This window comes from Erinaceus europaeus, unplaced genomic scaffold (assembly GCF_950295315.1).
Source record: "Erinaceus europaeus unplaced genomic scaffold, mEriEur2.1 scaffold_1086, whole genome shotgun sequence".
In the NCBI taxonomy this organism is placed as follows: Eukaryota; Metazoa; Chordata; class Mammalia; order Eulipotyphla; family Erinaceidae; genus Erinaceus; species Erinaceus europaeus.
The window spans coordinates 7,983-31,078 of NW_026647740.1; the positions used below are offsets into that span (position 1 = coordinate 7,983).

Genomic DNA, 23,096 nt, shown 5'->3' on the forward strand with positions numbered 1-23,096 from the left:
GGGCTCTGGAAGGCGGAGGAGCCCAGGCCGTGCAGGTGGGGCCCTGTCATCACGCCAGTGCTCAGGCTTTCTCTTTGCTACTCTTACTCAGCAAACCCACAAACTGCTTTAAGCAGCAGCACCGAAGGGCTGGTGCAGTGCTGAATTTAGTTGAACTAAACTAAGTAGTTAAATTTTCTGTACATTACAGTGCAGGTTCAAGCCCCCGGTCCCCACCCACAGGGGGAAAGCTTTCCAAGTGGTGAAGCGGGGCACAAGGATCAGCGTAAGGATCCTGGTTCGAGCCTCCGGCTCCCCACCTGCAGGGGAGTGACTTCACAGGCGGTGAAGCAGGTCTGCAGGTGTCTTTCCCCCTCCTCTCTCCATTTCTCTGTCCTAACCAACAATGACGACAACAATAATAATTACAACGGCAACAAAAGGGAATAAAAAAAAAAAAAAAATTGAAGAAGCCGGGCTGGTGGTCAAACCGTCCACTCTGTGGGGTGCAGGCGCATGACCTCGGCCCATCAGCCCGTCAGCACTGGAGGAAGCTGCAGCACCGTGGTGTCATCCTGGGGGTGGTATTCTCCTACATGAGACCCCAGAGCTGGCGGAAAGCACGTCAGGAGAGCCTTCAGCGTTGTGCTCAAAACAGAGAAGCATGAAAGGAGTCAGGAGCCTCCCGGATGAAGAAAAGCAGGCTCGAGTCTACACACATGTCCACGGGCTCGGCCACGGCTAACTGTGGGTCAGAGCGACACTCACACGTGTCACCTGCCTCGCACAGCTGAGGGCAGAGAAAGCCGCCGGCTCTAGGTGTCCCCTTTCAGCTCCCAGGGTGAGGGACGGGTGAAGCGGGCGGGAGCCCTCCCCAGCCTGAGCACCGGTCCTGACTGAGCACCGATTCTCTGTGCGGCCCAGATTCGAAGCGATGTTCCCAAGGACTAGGGAGCCCCCTCACAAAGGTCAATTCAGGGCCTGCGTGGAAACGGCAAAAGGCAACCCCGACACAGCGCCACGGCAATCGTGCCGGGGGCGTCCCGAGGGAGAGGCCCGGGTCGGAGAGCTTGTTTAGAGTGACCAGATGAGGCGGCTCGCGTCTGGCCCCAGCTTCCTGCAGCCTGGACCGGGTCACGCCTTTGAGCACTAAGGAGGGGACTTGGTTTACCGCGGACAAAGCTCAGAAAGGCCGTCAAGTGAGGCAAAGGCTTTATTATTTGGACACAGGGAGGGTGGTTATCACCCATCACACTGGACCTCGGGCTCCCCTTCCAAGTGCTACTTTTCCCGTGGGCCAGTTACGCTCAGCCCGACAGGCTCTCCCCCGGCCAGATACATGCCGCCCCGCCACAGCTCACCACTCAAACATCAGACGCCAGCTCTAAGTAGAACCCCTCAGCGTCCAGTCAGTGCTACAGTGTGCCGGGTTGAAAACAGCCCCGGACGGTGCCCCTGGATCTGTTTGTCCTTGATAAAAAGCAGGGAGAAGCCGAGTTAACCCAGGTCATCTGAAGGCCAAGTCACTAGGGATCAAACAAGTAAAAAACATTGCTGAGATTTTAAAATGAAGATAAAAACCGGAATAGCCTACACAGTCCTTCAGAGCGTGGATACAAACAAGTCTCTGTCTGCAGAAAGCACCGAGCTCTGCGGGAGGCTCCGTCGGTGAGGTAGTGTCTGTGGGGGTGGTGGCCGCCACGGGAGGCTCTCCAGGCATTTGCACTTTACTAACGTCCAGCCGTCTTTACACGGTTAGTACCTGGTGCGAAACGCGGCATTCTGAGTGCCACCCACCACTCTTCACGTACAGGAAGAAGGGGGAAAAAAGCCGACACAGTCAACATTTCTCACATCCTGGATTTCTTTTATAAAAATATCAGCAAGGAACCAATTTCCCTAATAAATTTTTGTAAAAGCTGCAGTCCCCAGAGAACTGAGGAGCGAGTCTGAGAGCCAGCGCACGGGCGACTGTGGGTCCGACACCCCCTTCCTCCCTCGGTGAGCAGCAACGCAGGGAAGCCTCACCTCACCTCACCTCGCCTCACCTGGGAGGTCAGTCTTGGGGGGAAAGAGGAAACGCTTTCTCATTTCCACAGGAAACTGACGTTTACCACTGGTTTTAAAGTACAGATGGAAATAAGAGATCATATTTAATACTGAGCTAATATAAACGTGCTATCTGAACATCGCATTTTCACACGTACTTAAATGTAGTGCTGAGATTCTATTTCAAACCAAATGAATTTGTTCTGGGAGGACAAGCCTGGCTCTTAACCCTGTGAGTGGGGTGCCATTACCCCAAAAGCGAGGGAAGCCCCAAGTGTCCACCTCAAGGAGAACCAGGCAAGGCGCACTCAGAGCTCAGAGGATTCTCGGGGTCGGGGCAGCTTTCCTAAAGATGGGCATCTGGAGTCACCCAGCTGTGCCTCTGGCTCGTCTTCAGGACAGAGTCGGGCGAGAGCCTATAACTCCGTTGAGTGCTCAGGGCCGCAGAGGCCATCCTGGGGCTTCCTGTGGAAGTACGTACAGATCTTCCTCATGGAGCTGGGAGTGCCGGTGACCTAGGAGAAGGGCAAAGACGTCAGAGAAGGTCCAGTGAGGGCCACACGCCCCTCAGCAAGCCACCGCACTCGGCAGAGGTGAACCTCGGCAGCACGCCGTGTGGACAGAAGACACTCCAGGCCGTGCTCCCCCCAAGCTTCAGGTTCCGACTGGACTCGAAACCCAGAGACGTGTTGGTCCGGACGCTGGTCTGTGTCTGCAGCTGCTGCCCTGCTAACAGAGCCGAGACTGGCTCCCTGGAAAAGACAGCACCGCCTGGGGGTGACGGCTGCCCCCTCCCCAGTGGTCTCGGCAGCGTTCTGTGACCTGATAGAGGACTCAGTGACGTCTTCCTCAAAGCAGTTTCTGGCAGCAAGCTGTGTCCTTATAATTAACTTAAAAGGTAAGCAGAACTAAACTGAATGTTAAAATAAATAAATAAAAAAATAAAAAGAGAAAGAAAGAGCTCCCAAGAACACTGCCGTAAGTGGCTGAGAAGGAAGATCAGAGGCCGACAAGGCGTCCAGTTTACTGCCTCCAGTTTACTGCCTCCGATTAACTGTCTCCACGCTTCACTTTCACAACCATCGATTAACTACACACTGGAAATCTAGTGGTGCACGCCCACAGACTTATTTGCAGAAAGGGGCGGAATCTATAAAAAGTGATGGTGGAGACCAAGCAGAGAGGGAAAAGCCTGCCTCATGCCCCAGACGACACCAGGAACCAGACCACAGGGCAGGTGGCCGTAGCAGAGGGGGAGGCCCACACCTCAGGTAACTGAATCTTAGAGAAACAAGAGTCATTTTAGCATGAAACGCTGAAAACGAGGGCCCGGCAGTAGCGCAGCGGGTTAAGCGCACACGGCGCAAAGCGCAAGGACCGGCGCCAAGGATCCCGGTTCGAGCCCCCGGCTCCCCACCTGCAGGGGGGTCGCTTCACAGGCGGTGAAGCAGGTCTGCAGGTGTCTGTCTTTCTCTCCCCCATCTCGATTGCTCCCTGTCCTATCCAACAATAACAAGAAGGGTAAGAAAATGGCCTCTAGGAGCAGTGGATTTGTAGTGCAGGCACCGAGCCCCAGCAATAACCCTGGAGGCAAAACAAAAAAACAAAACAAAACAAAACAAAACAAAACCCACCCCACATTAAAAGCACGTCCTGCCTTTCCATCTATTTCCTAAATCTGGCAACCCTGGGAACAAAACATTCACTTAAGCTGACCACACAGTAACATTCTGGCTGGCGGAAACCGGTGGAGCATCAACCTGCAGCGTGGCCTAGGCCTAAGGAGAAAAGGCCCCGCGGCCTTACCGGGCCTGGAGAAGGCTTCGTGCTCTGCCGTCGGGGCGTCTGCTCTGAGGGGCTCCGCGGAGAGGCGGCCTCGGCCCTGCGCTTGGCGGCCATGGCCAGGAGCCAGTTCTTACTCTCCGGGGAGCTGTTCTCTTTGCCCCCTGCGTCCGTCCCTTCTCCACAAGAGCCGGAGGGGAGAGGGAGTGCGGCGCAGGCCTCGGCAGGAGAGGGGGGCTCGGAGACGCCCTCGGCCGCGCTCGGCTCCGAGTCCCGGGGGCCGGCGAGGCAGCACAGACCCAGGCGCGGCTTGTCCAGCGGCCCGTCCAGCTCGGTCACGCAGCTGCAGCTCTTCAGGCACTTCTGCTTCCCGCCGTCCAGGCGGCCGGGGTCCAGCCGCCGCTTGACTCTGCTCCGGGACTCAGGGCAGGCCGCCGTCTGCGGGGGCTCGAGGCTCACGGGGATCAGGGCCTTCCTAGGGGACGTCAGCTGGGTCTCCGAAGCAGGTGGGGTGACGGGCGGTGACGGAGACGGTGTCTGGGTCACCCAGTTTCGGAGGGACATCTTGAAAGAGGACGCCGGCTTGGGCGAGACGGAGGAGCTGGAGCCCCTCCTGCGGCCGGGGGAGCGAGGCCTGGCGGGCGGCGTCTTCAGGGAGAAGGTCGGGGTGCTGGAGGGCAGGGGGAGGTCTCCGGCACGGCTCGGGGCACAGGCTGCCGAGGACGGGGAGGAGACGGAGGGGCCGCTCTTCACTCGGGGGGCTTTGGCGGGGGTGCCTTGGCTGCTAGTCACTGCCACTGAAAAGGAAGCGGGCATGGCCGTCAGAAGCGACAGCAGCCCCGGCTCCCCAGCTCTCGTCAAGGAAGACTACAGCCCTGCCCAGCTGCTCTGATGCGCTCAGCACTACCGACAGCAAGTGTGCGCGCTCCCTGACCTGCTCCCTGCTTCTCACTAACGGGCCAGCTTCTCCACTCGCGGCCTTGGGCATTTGGACCATTCTGTTCAATGATGAATCTCTGGAAAACTAAAAACACTATCTGCCCAGCACACTGGCTAATAACCGAATATTAAATTATTTTAGGAATAAATACAGGGCTACACTCCAGTTCTTCTCACTGTTCAAAACAGTTACTGCAAAGAATAAAGCAGAGTGGAAAAAAAAAAAAAAAAAAAAAGAATAAAGCAGAGTGGTCCGTGAAGTGGTGCAATGAATAAAGCACTGGCTTGTCAACCATGAGGTCTGGAGTTCAGTCCCCGGCAGCACATGTACCAGAGTGATGTCTGGTTCTTTCTCTCTCTCCACCTGTCTTTCTCATGAATAAAAAGAAAAAGAAGACAGCAGAAAGGGTTCTCCATTTAAAAGTCTACCAAAACAAGACTGAACCTCGCTATCACTCTGCGCTACTGGGCCCAGCAAATCAGACCATCGAAGTCCCAAGTTCAATCCCCTGCACCACCACCAGCCAGAGCTCAGTAGTGCTCTGGCAAAAAAGAAAGAAAGAAAGAAAGAAAGAAAGAAAGAAAGAAAGAAAGAAAGGGAAAAGAAAAAGGGCAATGCTTCTTACCCGGGTCAGATTTCACCTCTCTCTTCTTCTGAGAGGCCCAACCCACGAGGGAGAGTTTATCCGCTGACCTCTCCTCAGAGCCCCTGTTCAGGCGCCAGATTTTCAGTGTGTTGTCATCAGAGCAGGTGGCGATCTGAGAACCGGGAAGGAGTTAAGGAGTTTCAACCAAAGATTCACAACCAAGTAACAGGAGACAGAGCCTTCTGGTGAGTTATTCGACTGATGTGATCAAGTACAGAAAATGGTTCTGAAAAATCTATGCAATGACTTCCAGTCCTTGCTCAAGGGTACCCCAAAACCCCAGAAAACGTGGACCCTGGCTTCGTTTGCACATCTGCTAGTTTTTAGTCACTACTAAAACTCTACAATAAAGCCAGTGACACGGCATCTGGCTGAGTTGTTCTCACTGCTTTTCTGCGTAACAATTAAACAGTTAAGCTATCATTCAATTTCTACAGTCTGCCTTAATCCTGAAGCCATGGGTAAATTCAAGGCCAGAGGCCGCCACTCTAGTGTGCTGTGACACACAGAATGAAACCATTCTTTTGAGATTCTTCCTCAGGTAAGAAGCAATCTGAGAAAACGAGTCCACTGGGCAGAAAGAACCACCTTTGCCCCTGTAAAAATATCTGGCCATTTCTGGTCTCGGTCCCAAGCCTTTTATGGCAGAGAAAGTCCAGCCTGAGGAGCTGGTGGCAGATGACCGCTGGTAGCAGAGTTGTTCCCCAGCACTTGTTTACATAATTTCTCTATTTCAGTAACCAAAGAGAAAAAAAAGAACACTCGTCCTCTTAAGTCCTGGCCCCCCAAGAGACTGGCAGCTTTTTCCTTTCCTTACTGGGAGGCCAACAGAAGACACACACGCTCAACTGCTTCCCAAGAGATGCCTGGAGTCTGGCTACTCAGGTCCATTAATAATAGCTCTCACTCGGGGAGCACGTACTCCGTACGTGACAGTTCACATCCTCATCTCTCTCACCTCTCCCCCCATCACACTCACTGGATGAGAAAGCTCTTTGCCTGAGGGTCACCATAATTAAGAGGCTAGATTTTTTTTTTTCCCTCCAGGGTTATCGCTGGGGCTCAGTACCTGCACTATGAATCCACTGCTCCTAGAGGCTATTTTTCCCATTTTGTTGACCTTGTTGTTGTGCTTGTTGTAGTTATTGTTATTGTTATCATAGTTGTTGTTGTTGGATAGGACAGAGAAATTAAGAGAGGAGGGGAAGACAGAGAGGGGGAGAGAAAGACGGACACCTGCAGACCTGCCTCACCGCCTGTGAAGCGACCGCCCGCAGGTGGGGAGCTGGGGGCCGGGTGTTCCCTGACCCTGCTCTGCAGAGAAAAGCAGAATCTGGCTGATCAGTGTCCATGCAGACCTCGACTGCCTTCCAGATGTTTAAAGCCCCTGAAAACTGAACTTGATGGAAACACAGCTGGAGTCTGATTTTTTTTTTTTTTTTTTTTTCCCCTCCAGGGTTATTGCTGGGCTCGGTGCCTGCACCATGAATCCACCGCTCCTGGAGGCCATTTTCCCCCCTTTTTTGTTGCCCTAGTTGTTGCAGCCTCGTTGTGGTTATTATTGCCATTGTTGACGTTGCTTTGTTGTTGGATAGGACAGAGAGAAATGGAGAGAGGAGGGGAAGACAGAGAGGGGGAGAGAAAGACAGACACCTGCAGACCTGCTTCACCGCCTGTGAAGCGACTCCCCTGCAGGTGGGGAGCCGGGGGCTCGAACCGGGATCCTTACGCCGGTCCCTGCGCTTTGCGCCACGTGCGCTTAACCCACTGCGCCACCGCCCGACCCCCTGGAGTCTGATTTTTAAACGGACCGCAGAACTACTTACACACCTTTGTGAAGTCTGACGGGCACCAGCACACAGAGGTGACCTCCTGGGAGTGGCCCTGCAGCACGGTGGGAGGCTGCCAGGGGGCGGACACCTAGCACGTGAGACAGAGAAAAGGGCAGATCAGTGGAGTGTCGGGGCTCCAGGAAGAGGACACGTCTGCACCGGAACCCTGAACCCTGACAGCTTGAGACTGGTGCCTCCCAACAGCAGCAAAAGCTCCTGCCACTGTACTGAGCCAAGTGAGTGAGCACCAGCAGAGCTGAGCCGCGCTCTGGTACAAAGCAAAGGGTTAAGAGCGGTGTCACCCGCCTCCCCCCAGAGCTGCCAGTCTGGCAGAGGCCTGGGGCCAGCCAGCCCACTGTGGGATGCAGTCTCCCGGGCAGCTCTGAGGCGAGTCAGCGCTCGGCACCGACTCCCGGGGCCGCCCGCTCCTGTCACCACTCGTCTGTGGAGCCGGCAGGCTCACAGGCAGGGAGGGATCCAACCAAGAGACCGCAGAAGCCGCTGAGCGGTCTCCTGAGCTCCTGAAGGCCCTGCCCCTCCCAGGCCTCAGAGGAGCAGCAGCAGCTCAGCAAGAACTAAGCTCCAGCAGGGCAGCCTGACCTCAAGACGCTCATCACCAGAAACCCCTCCCTGTTCAGCGAGCGAGCGAGGGACAGGGTCACGCCACCTAGCCGGGGCCTCTCCCTCACGCCTAGCGCCGCATTACCTCGGGGAAGCCGAGTGTGTGCACACAGGATCAAGAGGAGGTTTCAGGAGAACTAAACACCCGTTTAGTTCTTGGTGCAGACGCACCAAGCCAAGTGCGTCCTAGTTTAGTGAGACAGGGAGAAACTGAGGCGGGGAGGAGGAAGAGACCCGCGCACCACTGCCGGGCCCGATGCAGCTTTCCTTAGTAGCTAAGAGGAAAAGGCCCGGGCCCGCAGACTCCTGGAAAAGCTGGCAAAGTGTGGTATGATGCCAGCTGTCACATACGGCATCAGAAGGGGAAGGACTGGCCTTCAGAAGCTAGAACTGCATCAACAATTCTCTCAGGCACAAGTGAAAAGCACACTCAGCCCCAAAGCCGCAAAGCAGGAGTCCCACGACCCGCGAGGGAGGAACGCACAAACAAGGCGAGATTCGGCCATCAAGCCCAAAGCACAGACCCGTGTGGCCATCGTGGCCGCATGGTGAGCAAAGTCTTGTCAGGGAAGACCAGGAGTGACAGCACCCGTGAGGCCAGCCCAGAACAGGCACATCTGCAGACAGCACGCAGCTTGCAGTAGCCAGAGCGGGGGCAGAGACGGGATCCCACACCTCCGAAGGCAAGAATGGTCTGGTCTACACTGTGAGAACTCTGTCTTCATAAAAACCAAGCAGAGACAGATGTGTACTGGGAAGAACACCCAGCAAGACCTGGCCTTTTCTAATAAAGATCTTTAGGAAAGGCGGAGAGACTGCAGCCAGTCCCCCGGCAGTGGCTGGAGCCTGCGTCCCCATCAATACTCCACAGGCCAGTGTGCAAGAGACGGACGCTCTTCCTCCCCAAGTGGCCCGTCTGCCCAGCGGGAGGCCAGACCTCCCTTCTTCCTGCCTTGAGATCATTTGCACTTCCTGTGCCGAGCAGCTTATTTATAACCTCTCCAGGCTATTCGTGGCTCTAGCAGAACTGAGCCGTGTAAGGGGGTGTGGAGAGAGGTAGGAAATGAAAGACAAAAATCTATGTGACAAGTAGGTTTTACAGGCTGTGGTCTTTCTCTTCTTTGCTGGGCTGTGAAGGCTAAAAGCCCACCTTCTTCAGCTCCTGTCTTTCCCATCTCCTTTCTTGTGCTCAGGGGCTCTTTTAGCACAGGATACACTCCAACACTTCAAAGAATTCAGAACCTTCTGAAAGCCAACTCAGCAGACGAGGCCTCAGCGCTTCTAAACTTCCCATCTTAACAGGGAAAGGAGAAACTGAGCCCCCAGGAGAGCCTCACCAGGCAGCTCCGTTTTGGGAGCAGTGCGCCTGCCAGAGTCTCAGCTATCAGGGCTCCATGGTGACATGTGCGGACAGGCAGGAGATCATGTCTAAGCCACGTCACTCAGCACTGACATGTGACCCCGCCGGGGAACCTGGAAAGGGTTAGCCATGCACGGAAGAGCTCCCAACCGGCGGACAACAGCCACGTCTCTTATTGTGCCTCTCTCAAGAGGGCTCTTCCCTTGGCCCCCGTCCGAGACAATCAGAAAGGCCTTCGCACGAGGGAGGAAACTCCAGACTCTCCACACATCACAGGTATTACACGCGAGCTGCCTGCCTGCAGGTCGCACCACAGGTATTACACGCGAGCTGCCTGCCTGCAGGTCGCACCACAGGTATTACACGCGAGCTGCCTGCCTGCAGGTTGTGTCTGCACGTACACACAGGCAGAGGGGGAAGAAAATGAGTAATGGGTCCACAACATCTGTGTACAATCCGAGTGTGCTTGTCAGGCCCGAACACATACATGTATATTTATTGTTTTTTTAACCAGAGCATTTCTCAGCTCTGGTAGTGTGGGGGGAAGGAACTTGGGACTTTGGAGCCTCAGGTAGGAGTCTCTTTTCATATCTGTTATGCTGTTTACACCCCCTCCCCAATATTAAAAGAAATTATAAAAAACATGCTTTAAGAACTGGGGAGATAGTATAGTGGTTATGCAAAACAGCTCTCATGCCTGAGGCTCCAAGGTCCCAAGTTCAATACCCAGCACCACAGTAAGCCATAGCTGAGTAGTGTTCTGGTGAAAAATCAAACCAAACCAAACTTTAGAGTTAAGTCAACACAGATACCTGGGTAGATCAGGATCTCCACTCCACGCCCATCAGATACCAATACTAAAGACTTTTTAGAGAAGGCGGGAGAGAGACAGAGACAAGACATCTGCAGCACTGCTTCACTGCTAAGCTTCCCCCGCGCACAGGCAGGAGCCGCAGAATTGAACCCCGGTCCCTGCACATCTAGCCTGTGCTCTCAGCAAAGTGTGCGGGGGCCCCCTGAAGCCTTTGAAGACGCTAGCGAGCCTTTGTCTTCACAGAGAACGTGCTTTTTGGCATTTCCTGAAAAGCTGGGTAAAATTCAGCTAAGGAATTACGCTTTGTGACTTAAAGGTCCCTGTCCTGGGAACGCAGCACGGGCGGGTGTTTTTACGGGCCCAGCGCGCTTCTGCTGCGCCACCCTGCTGCTCACGGGGACAGGTCTTTTTAGAGGCTGCAAGGACCAGGGAGGAAGCACTGTTTCCTGAGCACGGGTCCGACAACACTGGGTTTACGAGCTGTTAAACACTATGCCTCCAAAACCCTAAATGTGTCAACTCTGACCATCTCATTCACCAGTGCCCAAGACAGTTACAGAACTGCAGGATAGCCTAGGTGATCTCTAGCTCCAAGGAAGAAAGTCCTTAATGCTCTCAGACCACCGGATTCCCAGACGTTGCCGTAAAGAGCCAGACATTAGCAGAGACGGGGAGCGAGGGAAGAGGCTTCGCATTACGCCGCTCTGGTGTCAGCTGAACCGACCTGATGAGCTGGAACCACAGGCCAGAAAGGCAGGGCCCACACGGCTGTCCTGGCGGCACGACAAGAGTTCAGGTTTCACCCAGAACTCAGACTCTCTCATTTCCCGACAATCTCGGAAACTGTGGTCCCGGGGTTGTCTGCTCCGTGGCCAGCGTGAGCTCCCAGGTGCCGAGAGGCAAGAAGCGGTGTCCGCGAGGCGTCTGTGCGGCAAGGGCTCCCGCTACGTGCTCACCTTGCACAGAAGGCTTTGCCACGAGAAACTGGCAACTTACCTGCCAGATGTAGGCGGCTTCATCGCTCGAGCCGCTGACTAAAAACTGGTCGTCGGGACTAAGACTGGATTTGATGTAGAAGGTCGAGTTCTGATGTCCGCTGAAGACGGCCACTGCCAGGAGGGAGGAAAGTCAGATCACTTGAACAGTACTTTCCCTCACGATACGTACAGTGCAGCACTGCAGTCAGTCAGTCAGTCAGTCAGTCAGTCAGTCTACCGGGGACAGTCTGTTTCTGTCAGGACTCCCGCGAGGTTCAGCGCTGCCCTGAGGACCGGCTACCTCATCACACACGGCACCAAGGAGGGTAGTCTGGTCTAGAGCAACGTGAGAGCAGAACCTGGCACCGGGGAAGCTCGGCCGCTGGACAGTAACTCTCGGGAAAGAAAAGGCAACTTCCGTGTAACAGAGGAAAGGATAACTGTGAGGGACTCCGAAGCACCTACACTAACCTCCCTCCCTTTCACCAGAAGCAAACCTGGGGTGGTGAGGAAGGGGGTCCCTCTGCGTATTTAGAGTTTGTCAACAAGAGCCCAACAGGTCAAACTTTCCGTAAATGGAAACCGAATTCAAGACAATCCCGATACGTAAACCCACTGACAGGCGATTCCCCACCCACACAACACAGATGAATGGTGCACCACCCTAACCTCCAAACTCTCAGTGGAAAATCCATGTACACACACACCTGAACACCAGCAAACCTCTAAGCAGCGACTGCCACCTGCTGGTCTAAGAAAGGACGGCAGGACGCACAGTGCCAACATTTCAAATGGGGAAAGCTGCCCCTGCCTTACTACCTTGAGTCTGCTGCAGGCAGTTCCCCACACTCTGGACTCTTAAAATATCTTGTCAAATAAAAATAACTTTTTAAAAATACCACTTACTAGTTTTTAAAAATATCAGATTCTACTTTTCTTTTGAAGATTATCAAAGACCCCAAACTTCTCAGACCGTATCAAGTTTCATTTAGAAAAAAATAAAATCAGATAAATGATCATTAACACGGAAGTCCTGAGAAATGAGTGAGGGGGCAGTGGCATACCAGGTAGAGTGCACACTCTAGAGTTATCACACTCGAGGACTCAGGTTCAAACCCCCGTCTCTACCTGCAGGTGTTTCTGACTATCAGAAAAGAAAAGAGAACAAAAAGGCCACCACAATGGGTGGCCCCAAGCCCCAGAGATGACCCTAGTGAGACAGGGAGAGGCGTGTGTGTGTGCGTGTGTGTGTTTGGGGGGGGGAGAGCTGAGCGACTCGGTCTTACACGGAGAAACCTTCAGCCCGGTCATATTGAACATGTACACGTTGTGCGTGTGTGTGTGTGTGTGTGTGTGTGTGTGTTTGGCGGGGGGGAGAGCTGAGCGACTCGGTCTTACACGGAGAAACCTTCAGCCCGGTCATATTGAACATGTAGACGCTGTCATCTGTGCAGTTAGCAAACAGAGTGGAGCCGGTGGAGTCCAACACCAGACTGGAGTACCCTGGAAAGGCAGACACAGTCAGTTCACCTACTGCTGGCGAGGGGGCCTAGGAGTAAAGGCGGAGGCGAGAAGATGCTGCCGCAAGACACACCCCACCGCTGCCCCTCAAACAGGGAAGGAAACTACCGAGTCACCTTCCAAAGGTCCACCGCACACCGGCACAAGCGCGCCCCCCCACCCCCCGCGCCCCAGGTCTCTGGCGGCTCACCCAGCTTCCGGGTGCTGCTGCCCGGGTATGGGAAGAGCTTGGCCGCTATGGGCTCTTGTCGACAGGCCGTGTAATTCTTCCGCAAGTCCCAGACTTTGATGACCCTAAAGCAAGGCGAAGAGTTATCTATCGTGCGGTCCCCAGCCAGCGCCCGGCTGCAACCACCGCGACTCCTGGCACACGAACCAGGCACGCTGGAGCTACGGCTGGAAAACAACCACTGTCAGGCTAACGCTACCCCGGCAGAAAGGAAGCAGATGTGACTTGACCTAGTGAGGGTTGTTCTGAGTTTCTTCCCGGGGAGGGGAGGGGAGGGGAGGGGAGGGGAGGGGGAGGGGAGGGGGAGGGGGAAGGGGGAAGGGGGAGGGGGAAGGGAAAGGGGGAAGGGAAAGGGGGAAGGGGAAAGGGGGAAGGGGAAGGGAAAGGGGGAAGGGGAAGGGGAAGGGAAAGGGGGAAGGGGAAAGGGGGAAGGGAAAGGGGGAAGGGGAAGGGGAAAGGGGGAAGGGAAAGGGGGAAGGGGAAGGGGAAGGGAAAGGGGGAAGGGGAAGGGGAAGGGAAAGGGGGAAGGGGAAGGGGAAGGGGAAGGGGAAAGGGGGAAGGGAAAGGGGGAAGGGGAAGGGGAAAGGGGGAAGGGAAAGGGGGAAGGGGAAAGGGGGAAGGGGAAAGGGGGAAGGGAAAGGGGGAAGGGGAAGGGGAAGGGAAAGGGGGAAGGGGAAGGGGAAGGGGAAAGGGGGAAGGGAAAGGGGGAAGGGGAAGGGGAAAGGGGGAAGGGAAAGGGGGAAGGGGAAGGGGAAGGGGAAAGGGAGAAGGGAAAGGGGGAAGGGGAAGGGGGAAGGGGAAAGGGGGAAGGGGGAAGGGAAAGGGGGAAGGGGGAAGGGGGAAGGGGCAGGGGCAGGGGCAGGGGAAGGGGAAGGCAGGGCGCTGACAGTGGCTGTTCCACTGTTTTATAGAAAACACTCCCCAGCTGCAACACTGAGTACATATCCTGACGTCAAAAGCAACGCGCTGACCCGGCGGGCACAGCTCTGCAGTGCTCACCACCTAGCGCAACAACATCCCTGTTCAGGGCAGAACAGAAACTTTCATTCACCTACCGGACAGCCTTTTAATGCTCTGTGTATGTTTCCACTAAGTACTTCTGATGTTATTTTAGTGAGAGAGGAACATATAAAAGCTACCAGATGACTAAAGAGCTCTGGTTTATGGTGGTGCTGGGGACTGAACCTGGGACCCCGGAGCCTCAGGCATCAGGGCCCTTTGCATAACCGCTCTGCCCTCTCTCCAGCCAGCTAGCAGTCTTAACCCCACCTATCCACGCGGCAGGTATCAGGAAGCACCCGCGCAGTAGAGGCTGGCGTGAGATTCACACGCACACCCTGCAGCTAGTCAGTCCCTCATTCGTGCCCAAGTCGGGTCCAGCGGACACTAGCTCTAATGACCATTCTGTAAGATTAAGTTTTATTTTTGCAAGGATAAATGTGTCTTGGAATACAAAATGGGCAAAAAAGGGGCATACAGACTCTGTTCTTCTGGGCCAGGTGGCGGCTCACCCGGTAGAGAGCACAGCTCACCACGTGTGAGGAGAAGCCAGCTTCTGGTCCCCGCCTGCAGGGGAGGCTGCAGAGAGGTGCTGCAGGTGTGACGTTGCATCTCTCCCACTCTGGCCACCGGGAGCGGGGTGAGAGGCGCTGAGTCCCAGCACAATCTTGGTGGGAGGGGTAAAAAGTCCCTAGAATTCAGCTTACTTCTTTCCTCCGCTCCCTCCCTCCCTCTTCCTCCTCCTCGTCCACTGCAGAGCACTGCTCAGCTCTGGCTGATGGTGGTGCTGGGGATGGAAGCTGGGACCCCAGAGCCGCAGGCACACAAGTCTTGGCATAACCTTTATGCTGTCTCCCCAGCCCTGTAATTCAGGGACGGCAATTAAGCGAATACCATTTGATCTACAGTTCGATCACTTCCAGACACGGCCAATGATAGGCCCAGAATCAGACTCCTCTTTTCGAGGCGTCACAGAATCATTAACTACCTATGCCGCACAAGACAAGCAGGCCGCCCTTCCAGCTGACGTGGTGGCAGAGAAGGCACTGGCAGCCGTGTGCCAGACAACGTGTCAACGGCGTCAGACGCAGCAGCTCACCCAGCACCTGAGCAAAAGCTCAGACCAAGTCTGTTCTGCACAATTCAGCTCCTCTTCTCGCTGGGGTGCTCGCTGTGCCAAAAAGTTAGAGCAGGGTAGATAGCACAGTGGTTATGCAAAGAAACCACACTGGAGGCTCCAACATCCCAGCCTCAACCTCCAGCACCGTAAGCCAGAGTGGAGCAGGGCTCTGGTAAAAAAAGAAGTTGAAAGCACAGACGGGGCCGGGCGGCGGCGCAGCGGGTGAAGCGCACGTGGCACAAAGCGCAAGGACCGGCGTAAGGATCCCGGTTCGAGCCCCCGGCTCCCCACCTGCAGGGGAGTCGCTTCACAGGCGGTGAAGCAGGTCTGCAGGTGTCTGTCTTTCTCTCCCCTCCTCTCTCTGTCCTGTCCCACAACAGCAATAACAATACAAGAATGACAAGGGCAACAAAATGGGATTCAGGAGCTGTGGATTCGTGGTGCAGGTACTGAGCCCCAGCGAGAACCCTGAAGGCAAAACCACCACAGACATTCACTTATAAGGGCTAGGTGACTGCTCCGTTGCAGTTCATTCAAGACGCCCCCTCAAGTCACCCAGAGATACTTACCCGTCCACAGCTCCCGCCGAGACCAGCGTATTCTCATCTTGAAAGAGGACCACGGTAACGCTCTGCTGGGAATCCTAAATCACAGCCAAGTAAGAAGGAAACCCCAAAGCAGTCCCACAATCTCCACCACCAGGAGGCGCAGGTATGAGCGCGCTGGACCGAGCCTCCCCAGTACCCCCACCTCCACGCGGCCGTGTGGAAAGCCTTACCACAGAAGGAGCGAGCCCTTTTGAATTCTGTTTCTTCTTGGGCTTTGAAGGCGTTTGCTTGTCTACAGTATTGTGCGCTCCACTGATCTGGTTCACTTGTCTGTAAAATCCGTCTGAAAGATATTCACAGGAAACCGCCTCAGGTGGCAGAACTTTCTCGTCACGCTCAAGTAGGATGCAGACACAGACCCCAGAATTAACGGCCCCCAAGGAGTCAGTCAGCAGGGCTGCTGCACGCCGCCTCCTGTGCACTGAGGAGCATGGAGTTTCTAGCAGCGAGCGACATTACTCCAGGAGGAAACGGGTACTGGGAAAGTACTCAGTGCTAAAAAACGAAACTAAGCCATGAGACACGGAGGAGAGAAATGCCCATCACTTAGAGAAGGCGACCGGAAGTGGCTGCATTCTGCACAACCTTCGGGGAAGCCAAAGCACTGAGCCAGGAAGCAGACCCCCGGTGGCCAAACTCAGTGGAGAGGGCTGAGGACGAAGAGGCCGAGGGGGCAACAAGGATCTCCAGGGCTGCAAACATCCGGCCCCTGTCATGAAGCTACATGCCAGCACGCAATCACGAGAACCAGCGCACACGCACAGCTGCATGGTCATGGCTCATCATGCGATTGACGTGCAGCTCTGCCGTGGACGCTGACGGGAGGCTGTGTGGGGACGGGGACATGGGAGAATTCTGCATTTTTCTGCTCAATACTGTTGTGAGTCTCAAACCGTTTTGAAAATACACCACTAGAAATGAACTATTTTGGGGGCCAAGCATGGGCGCACCTGGTTGAGCGCATGTTACACTGCATAAGGTCATGGGGTTCAAGCCCCAGATCTCCATGCGTAGGGGAAAGCTTTACAAATGGCGAAACAGTGCTGCGAGTGTCTATCTCCCTCCTTTCAATTTCTGGCTGGTTGTATCCAAAAAGCAAACGAATATAGTAGTAAAAAAAGAAATGAACCATTTTCATACAAGTGATCAAGAAGACGACTGCGGCTTAATGGTACCTCGGGGAAATAGAATTTAATTCTTTTTCACTCAACCCAGTTCTTCGTAGGAAAATTTTTCATAAAATTCTAAGCCACTCAGCACGGAAGCCATGTGGCAACTGTCAGTTCCTCAGTGCGTACAGTTGAGAAGACACTGAGATGAGCGGGGCTTAGCGCACCAGCACACCAGCCCTGAGGCTTGCAGCAGGGGAGCAGAAAAAGGAAACCAGACCTACAGGGCCTGTGGTGAGATGCTACCACCAACCTCAGTGGAAACAATGAAACGCCCCACTACGCAGATCACCTTTCTTGTTGCACCTGGTGTCCCAGACCATAATGTTGCCGTCTCTTCCGCCTGTACAGAACACAGCTGTGGGGAAGAGTTTTAAAAGAGTTAAACGACTTGAAGCTAAGCTCCCCGGCGCTCTCCATTAGGTACTGCGTGTGACTCGAGGCTGAATCCGAGGGGAGCGCAGCCCAGGAAGAGAGAGAAAAGCAAGCAGTGGCAGAGTCAACGGCCGCATGTGTGTGTCCCACTGCCATTCACACCCCACCCAGGCCACGAGCAGCAGGCAGCACCCTGCTCTAGTTCAGGAAACGCAGGTCCAGCTGGGAGAGATGGCAACGCCAGAAGACGCAGACCACAGAGCCTATCTATCGCAGAGCTACATCCTGCCCGCCCTCAGGCTGTGGCCCGGGGGTGTCCAGCCGGCGAGTGTGCACCGGGCCACCTGAAGATGACCGGGGAGCAGGGCAAAAGGCCACCCGCCTACTTCTAGCACACACACACCCCCCCCCCCCCCCCCCCCCGTTATCACCAGGAATCCATTGCTCCCTGCGGCCATCTTCCCACTTTATTGGGTAGGACAGAAAAGTTGAAAGAGGAGGGAGGGAGGGAGGGAGAAAGACACACAGGGTGGGGGCAGCTAGCATAAAGGTCAAAGAGACTCCCGCCGGAGACTCTGAAGTCCTAGGTTCAACCCCCCTGCCACCACAGGACCAGGACCCTGCGGCACACTAGACCTGCATGCCTGAGCTGCCCTGGAAGATGCAGGTTCAATCCCTGACACCTTGCTAAGCCAGAGCCGAGAAGGGCTCTGTTCAGTTTCTCTAGCATGGGGGGGGGGGAAACCTAATGGGAAACAAATGAAAGAGAAAATAAAAGACAAGTCAGAAGCCCCCACTCGCGACAGTGCTGTCGTGTCGCCTGTCACTCCCCCAGTCACCCCTGGCCACCGCGCCACGCCACAGACGCAGGAAAGATGAGCGGTGAGCGACGGCTGGAACCCAGCCAGGGCCGGGGCTGTCGGAATCACTTCTGAGCTGCATCCAGCGCCTCAGGTTCCCGCCCTGGCCCCCCGCACCGCCTGCACTTTACAGGCAGAGTCTGAACGCCCCGCACAGGGTTTGGACTCCAGGGGCTGACCCATCTTCACCTCACCTACGGACTTCCAGGCCAGAGCTAACACCAGATGTTCAAACGACTTTCTCAGGAGCTTGTCTGCTCGGGAGCAACACAGAGCGGCCCCCAGAAGAGCTGAAAGGCACCAGCTCTCTCGCCGAGCGCCGAGGCGTTCAGCCCTTCTAGAACCTCGACCGGCACGAGCAGAAGACTTGCGACACTGGGAGCCGGCACCAAAGGCGAGGAGAGGGGCAGACCCACCTACCTTTCTCAAACTTGGAGAAGGCGACAGACTTGAGGCTGCACTGGTGCCCTTTGCACGTCCCCATCAGCTCGCCGGCACTCACATCCCAGAGCCTGGCCGTCTGGTCCCCTGCTGCCGTCACCTTCAAAACGAGGGCACCGAGCTCAGCGCCCCCAGTGCACGCAGGCACCGACCCAGACCCCGGGGGGGAGAGAGAGAGAGAGAGGGAGAGAGAGAGAGGGAGACAGAGAGAGAGAGAGAGAGAGAGAGGGAGCCACTTACAAGTTTAAGTTCGCCGGGGACCCAGGCGAGATCAAAGACAGCGTTCCAGTGAGCCATCCACTCTAAACAGAGAGCGCGACAGTCAGGGGCGGTCAGCGGGGACGGGACCCAGGAATCTGTGGGCCCACAGACGCCACGGCCCCGCCGGCTCGGCTCGCACCCGGCACCCGGCACCCCCTCTGCAGCGGCCTCCCCTCATCCGGGCTCGCGCTCTCCCACTTCCTCTCCCACCGGAGGCTCTGCCCCTCGCGAAGCTTCCGGACGCCCCGCCAGACAGCAGCACGTTGCCACTTTGCCGTCCTCACGGAAGACGGTCACTCGGGAGAGACGTTGAAGGCAACGCCCCCCACCACGCGACAGCAGGCGCGGCCGGCGGCTTCAGTGACAGGCCCCTTGGCCCCGCTAGTGTGCTCGGCGCCGCCGCACCGCCCTGCCGCGGGAAGCCACCCAGGCAGGGAGGGTCCCGGGGAGTCTCTCGTCTTCTCCGCCGGCTGCTGTTGCCGCCAGCTCACGGCCCCGTTTCTTCGAGCGGGGTTCTAGACAGGGCCCTCAGAAGCGAGGGAGGGGAGGACGCACCCTTCGTGCACGCCTGCCGGGCCGCCCGCGCTTCCGTGTCGTACAGCCGGACGAAGCCCTCCTCGTTGGCCACCGCGAGGACGCGCTCGGCGCCGGGCGCTGCGGGAGAGGGAGAGGGAGCAGAAGCAGCGGGGTGGGTCGGGGAGCCACACACAGGCGGGAGGGAGGGAGGGAGGGAGGGAGGGAGGGAGGAGCGCCCTGAGGGGCCGCACACTGGCTGTCTGTCTGTCTGTGCCCAGCAGGGGGCCGAGCCCAAGGGCCACAAGTTCTCCTCTCCTCCTCGAAGTTAAGAGGCCTCGTTCTCCGCACAAGATGGGGAAGCCGACTGCAAAACCCAGGAGAACCGCTACGAGGGAGGCTCCACGCGCAGGGAGACGCCCGCCCGCCCGGCTTCCCGCGACCACGACCACGACACTCACCAGAAGAGAAGGTGCATCCGAACGGAGGGACTGGGGCTCCCGTCTCTCCATAGGAAGTGTGCTCATCCCCGCAGCGGCACTGGTAGCCTGAGAGCAGGGACTGCAGCGGGAGCGGCGGGGGCCAGCCTGCAAACACAGGCCGTCAGCTGCCATGTCACACGCCACACGCTGCACGCCGCACGCCACGGCGCTGAGTCTCATCCCGCCCGGCTCCCGTGTCACAGGCTCCCCAGAGGTGTGCAGCTGCTTTCCCGCGCCACCAGGTAAGCGGGAAGCACTGGCCTCCGGCCCTGTATAAGCCACCAGCTCTGCTGCAGGACCCACACCCAACACACCCCAAGCATGCCGTCCCAGTGCACGCGTGTGGTCTGAGCCGGGGCGGAACCGACGGGCTCGCACCCAGAGCCGGAGCGGAACAGACGGGCTCGCACCCAGAGCCGGAGCGGAACAGACGGGCTCGCACCCAGAGCCGGAGCGGAACCGACAGGCTCGCACCCACAGGCCAGATCTCCAGCTGGGTGGACTGGCGCGGCGGGCGTGCGTGTGCTCCCTGCTCCCGCAAGGCGATTCCATCTGGTGACTCTGGGCGGCTGCGCGGGGCCTCGCTCGCTCGCTCATGCGAGTGTGCGTGCGCTCTAGTGGGCGAGGGCTGCCTGGCTCACCGGCCGCTCCCCACCACAGCCGCCACGACCGTCTGGACCCTCTGCGGGCTCTGCTGCTGCCCTCCCAGCTCCAGCCTCAGGGGTCACGTGCAAGCTTCCCAAGGACACAGAAACCTGAGTTTTCAGACTCAACTTACGCACGCACGCACGCACACTTCTTTTTTTAAAGATTTTGTTTATCCATGAGAAAGGAGGAGAAAGAACCCACGTCACCCTGGTACGTGTGCTGCTGGGGCTTGAACTCCGGACCTCACGCTTGAGCGTTCACTGCCCCATCCACTGAGCCACCTACCAGGCGTCTGTCTGTCTGTCTGTCTACCTCCACGCCAGACAGAAGCCCACCCAGCCCCGTCTCTAGGAGAGGCGACCAGCAAGGCCGCGCCACTCCCGCGACAGTGTCCAGAACCTCAGCTCTGAGCAGGGCAGCCGCAGGGCCACACGCCGGACGCCGCTTCCTTTGTGCCCCGAGGCCTCTTCTCTTCGGAAAAGCATCTGGGGTGACCCGCGGCCTCTCCAGCCTACTGTCGCACCCACGGTCCGGCCAGAAACCGAGACGCTTTGCGTCTGCTTAGACTTACAAGCAAACTTCCAGAAGCCAGTGAAACAGGCCCCGAGAAGCAGCCAGCCATCGCTGCCAGTTAGCAGGGCGAACACTGGAGAGAGTGGCGCGGCGGGTTAAGCGCAGGTGGCGCAAAGCACAAGGACCGGCATAAGGATCCCGGTTCGAGCCCCCGGCTCCCCACCTGCAGGGGAGTCGCTTCCCAGGCGGTGAAGCAGGTCTGCAGGTGTCTGTCTTTCTCTCCCCCTCTCTGTCTTCCCTTCCTCTCTCCATTTCTCTGTCTTATCTAACAACAGTAATAACTACAACAACAATAAAAACAACAAGGGCAACAAAAGGGAAAATAATTTTTTTTTAAAAGTTAAGCCCTTGCTTCTCTGTTTAAAAAAGAATAGAGGAGGGAGCCGGGCGGTAGCGCAGCGGGTTAAGCGCAGGTGGCGCAAAGCACAAGGACCGGCATGAGGATCCCGGTTCGAACCCCGGCTCCTCACCTGCAGGGGAGTCGCTTCACAGGCGGTGAAGCAGGTCTGCAGGTGTCTGTCTCTCTCTCCCTCTCTGTCCTCCCCTCCTCTCTCCATTTCTCTCTGTCCTATCCAACAACAACGACATCAGTGACAACAATAGTAACTACAATAATAAAACAAGTGCAATAAAAGAGAATATATAAATATTTAAAAAATAGAAACACTGCATGTCAATAGACTTCTTGTTTTGTATTATTAAATAGGAGGAAACGGTATTCTGCTGGTTTCAGGTGGTTGGAGTCAGGAATCTTTCATCCTCAGGAAGATAATTATCTTTGTAGAGTTGACAGACTTAAAACTACTCAGTTTCTTGAGTCATACTAGTCTGTTATGTTCTGTATACTAGTTATAGAGTTTAATTTCTTAGACTGAACAGGTAAGTATATATGTTTTGTCTTCTGAAAAACAAAATAAAACTTCTTGGAAATTCTATATGAGAGTGAAGCCAACTCTCCTCCTTAGTCCATTAAGACTTCTTGATATATGTGATTCTACTGGTGCCTACAAAATTAACATTTTTGTTTATTCCCAGCAATAGTACATGTGACTTCAGGGTTTTAAGTACTGTGGCTTCCTGCTGATCTTTTTGAAGCAAATAGCCATCCACTTGGCACTGAGCCCCAACAAAGCAGACGCTAAGTTGTTACTACTATCTAGCTGTGTGGTGACAGTCACTGACTGCTAGCAAGCATTTGACTCACCGTGGAAGCCACTTCATAAGAATAGCTGGCAATGAGCTTGTCTGACCAAACAACCCTTCTCCCTCTGGCCTCACATAGTTGATCTCAAGCGAACCACCCCTCAGAGTGTGGCCCTAAACATTACGCCACCTGCCTGGTCTGCCAGCTCTTCGTTAGTCCTCAGAGCTTTTGTGAGCCGGTAGAGGAAAAGGTACGAAGCTTGCCCTTGTACCGGAGACCTAGTCTGTCATTTCATTTAATCTAAACTGCAGAATCTCACGTGTACTGATCTCAGAGAGATTAACAAGGTGGTGGTTCTTTACGGAGAGTAAATGAAGTTATCGTGTGATTTGTAGGAATTCAAGACAGACATCCTACCTTGTTTCTTAGACACGGTGTGAATGGGTTAGAATACACCAATGAGGGAGCCGGGCGGTAGTGCCGCAGGTTAAGCGCACGTGGCGCAAAGCACAAGGACCGGCGTAAGGATCCAGGTTCCAGCCCCGGCTCCCCACCTGCAGGGGAGTCGCTTCCCAGGCGGTGAAGCAGGTCTGCAGGTGTCTGTCTGTCTCTCCCCCTCTCTGTCTCCCCCTCCTCTCTCCATGTCTCTCTGTCCTGTCCAACAACGACGACATCAATAAGAACTACAACAATGAAGAACGGCAACAAAATGGAATAAATATCAAAAACAAACGCAGCCCGCCAGCAGCATAAAGGCTCCTCGCGGGGCCAGGAGACCCCCCCCCCCCCCCGGGGCCGAGCAGAGGACAAGGGTCCACGCGGGCCCTGCCGCGGGGGCTTGGGGCCAGCAGGCGTCCCGGGTGTCGGGGAGGAGGAGGGGCCGAGCGGGCTGTGACCCTGCGTGACGCGTCCTCTCCTCCGGCCGCCGCCGCTGGAGAGAAGGGAGAGAGGGAGGAGGGGGCCTGCGGGCAGGGGCAGAGCTCAGCGCCAGCCGGTCTGCAGCCTCGGGGGCCCCGCGCAGGAGGGTATGGGCGTGCGGGACCCTCCGCCCTGAGCCCTGGGTGCGAGCGGGGACCCCTTCCAGCCTCCCGCGGCCGCCCAGACCCCGGCTCAGCAGACGGGCCTCGGCTCCCCTTCTCTCTCCTCCTCCCCC

At 56.2% G+C, this 23,096-nt stretch overlaps 1 protein-coding gene across 1 annotated transcript; it reads right to left on the reverse strand.

The window, feature by feature from the left end:
• Positions 1–1,174: 1,174 nt before the first annotated feature.
• DTL (denticleless E3 ubiquitin protein ligase homolog) lies at positions 1,175–20,175 on the reverse strand. Its single transcript, XM_060184312.1, has 15 exons — positions 19,725–20,175; positions 19,558–19,683; positions 19,139–19,237; positions 18,563–18,624; positions 18,302–18,422; positions 16,939–17,004; positions 15,648–15,760; positions 15,439–15,512; positions 12,712–12,815; positions 12,399–12,503; positions 11,020–11,132; positions 7,227–7,316; positions 5,376–5,508; positions 3,835–4,607; positions 1,175–2,543 (listed from the first exon to the last, which is right to left on the reverse strand). Exons 1-15 carry the CDS (start codon positions 20,173–20,175, stop codon positions 2,445–2,447), a joined length of 2,529 nt encoding a protein of 842 aa, XP_060040295.1. The 3' UTR covers positions 1,175–2,444.
• Positions 20,176–23,096: the final 2,921 nt, after the last annotated feature.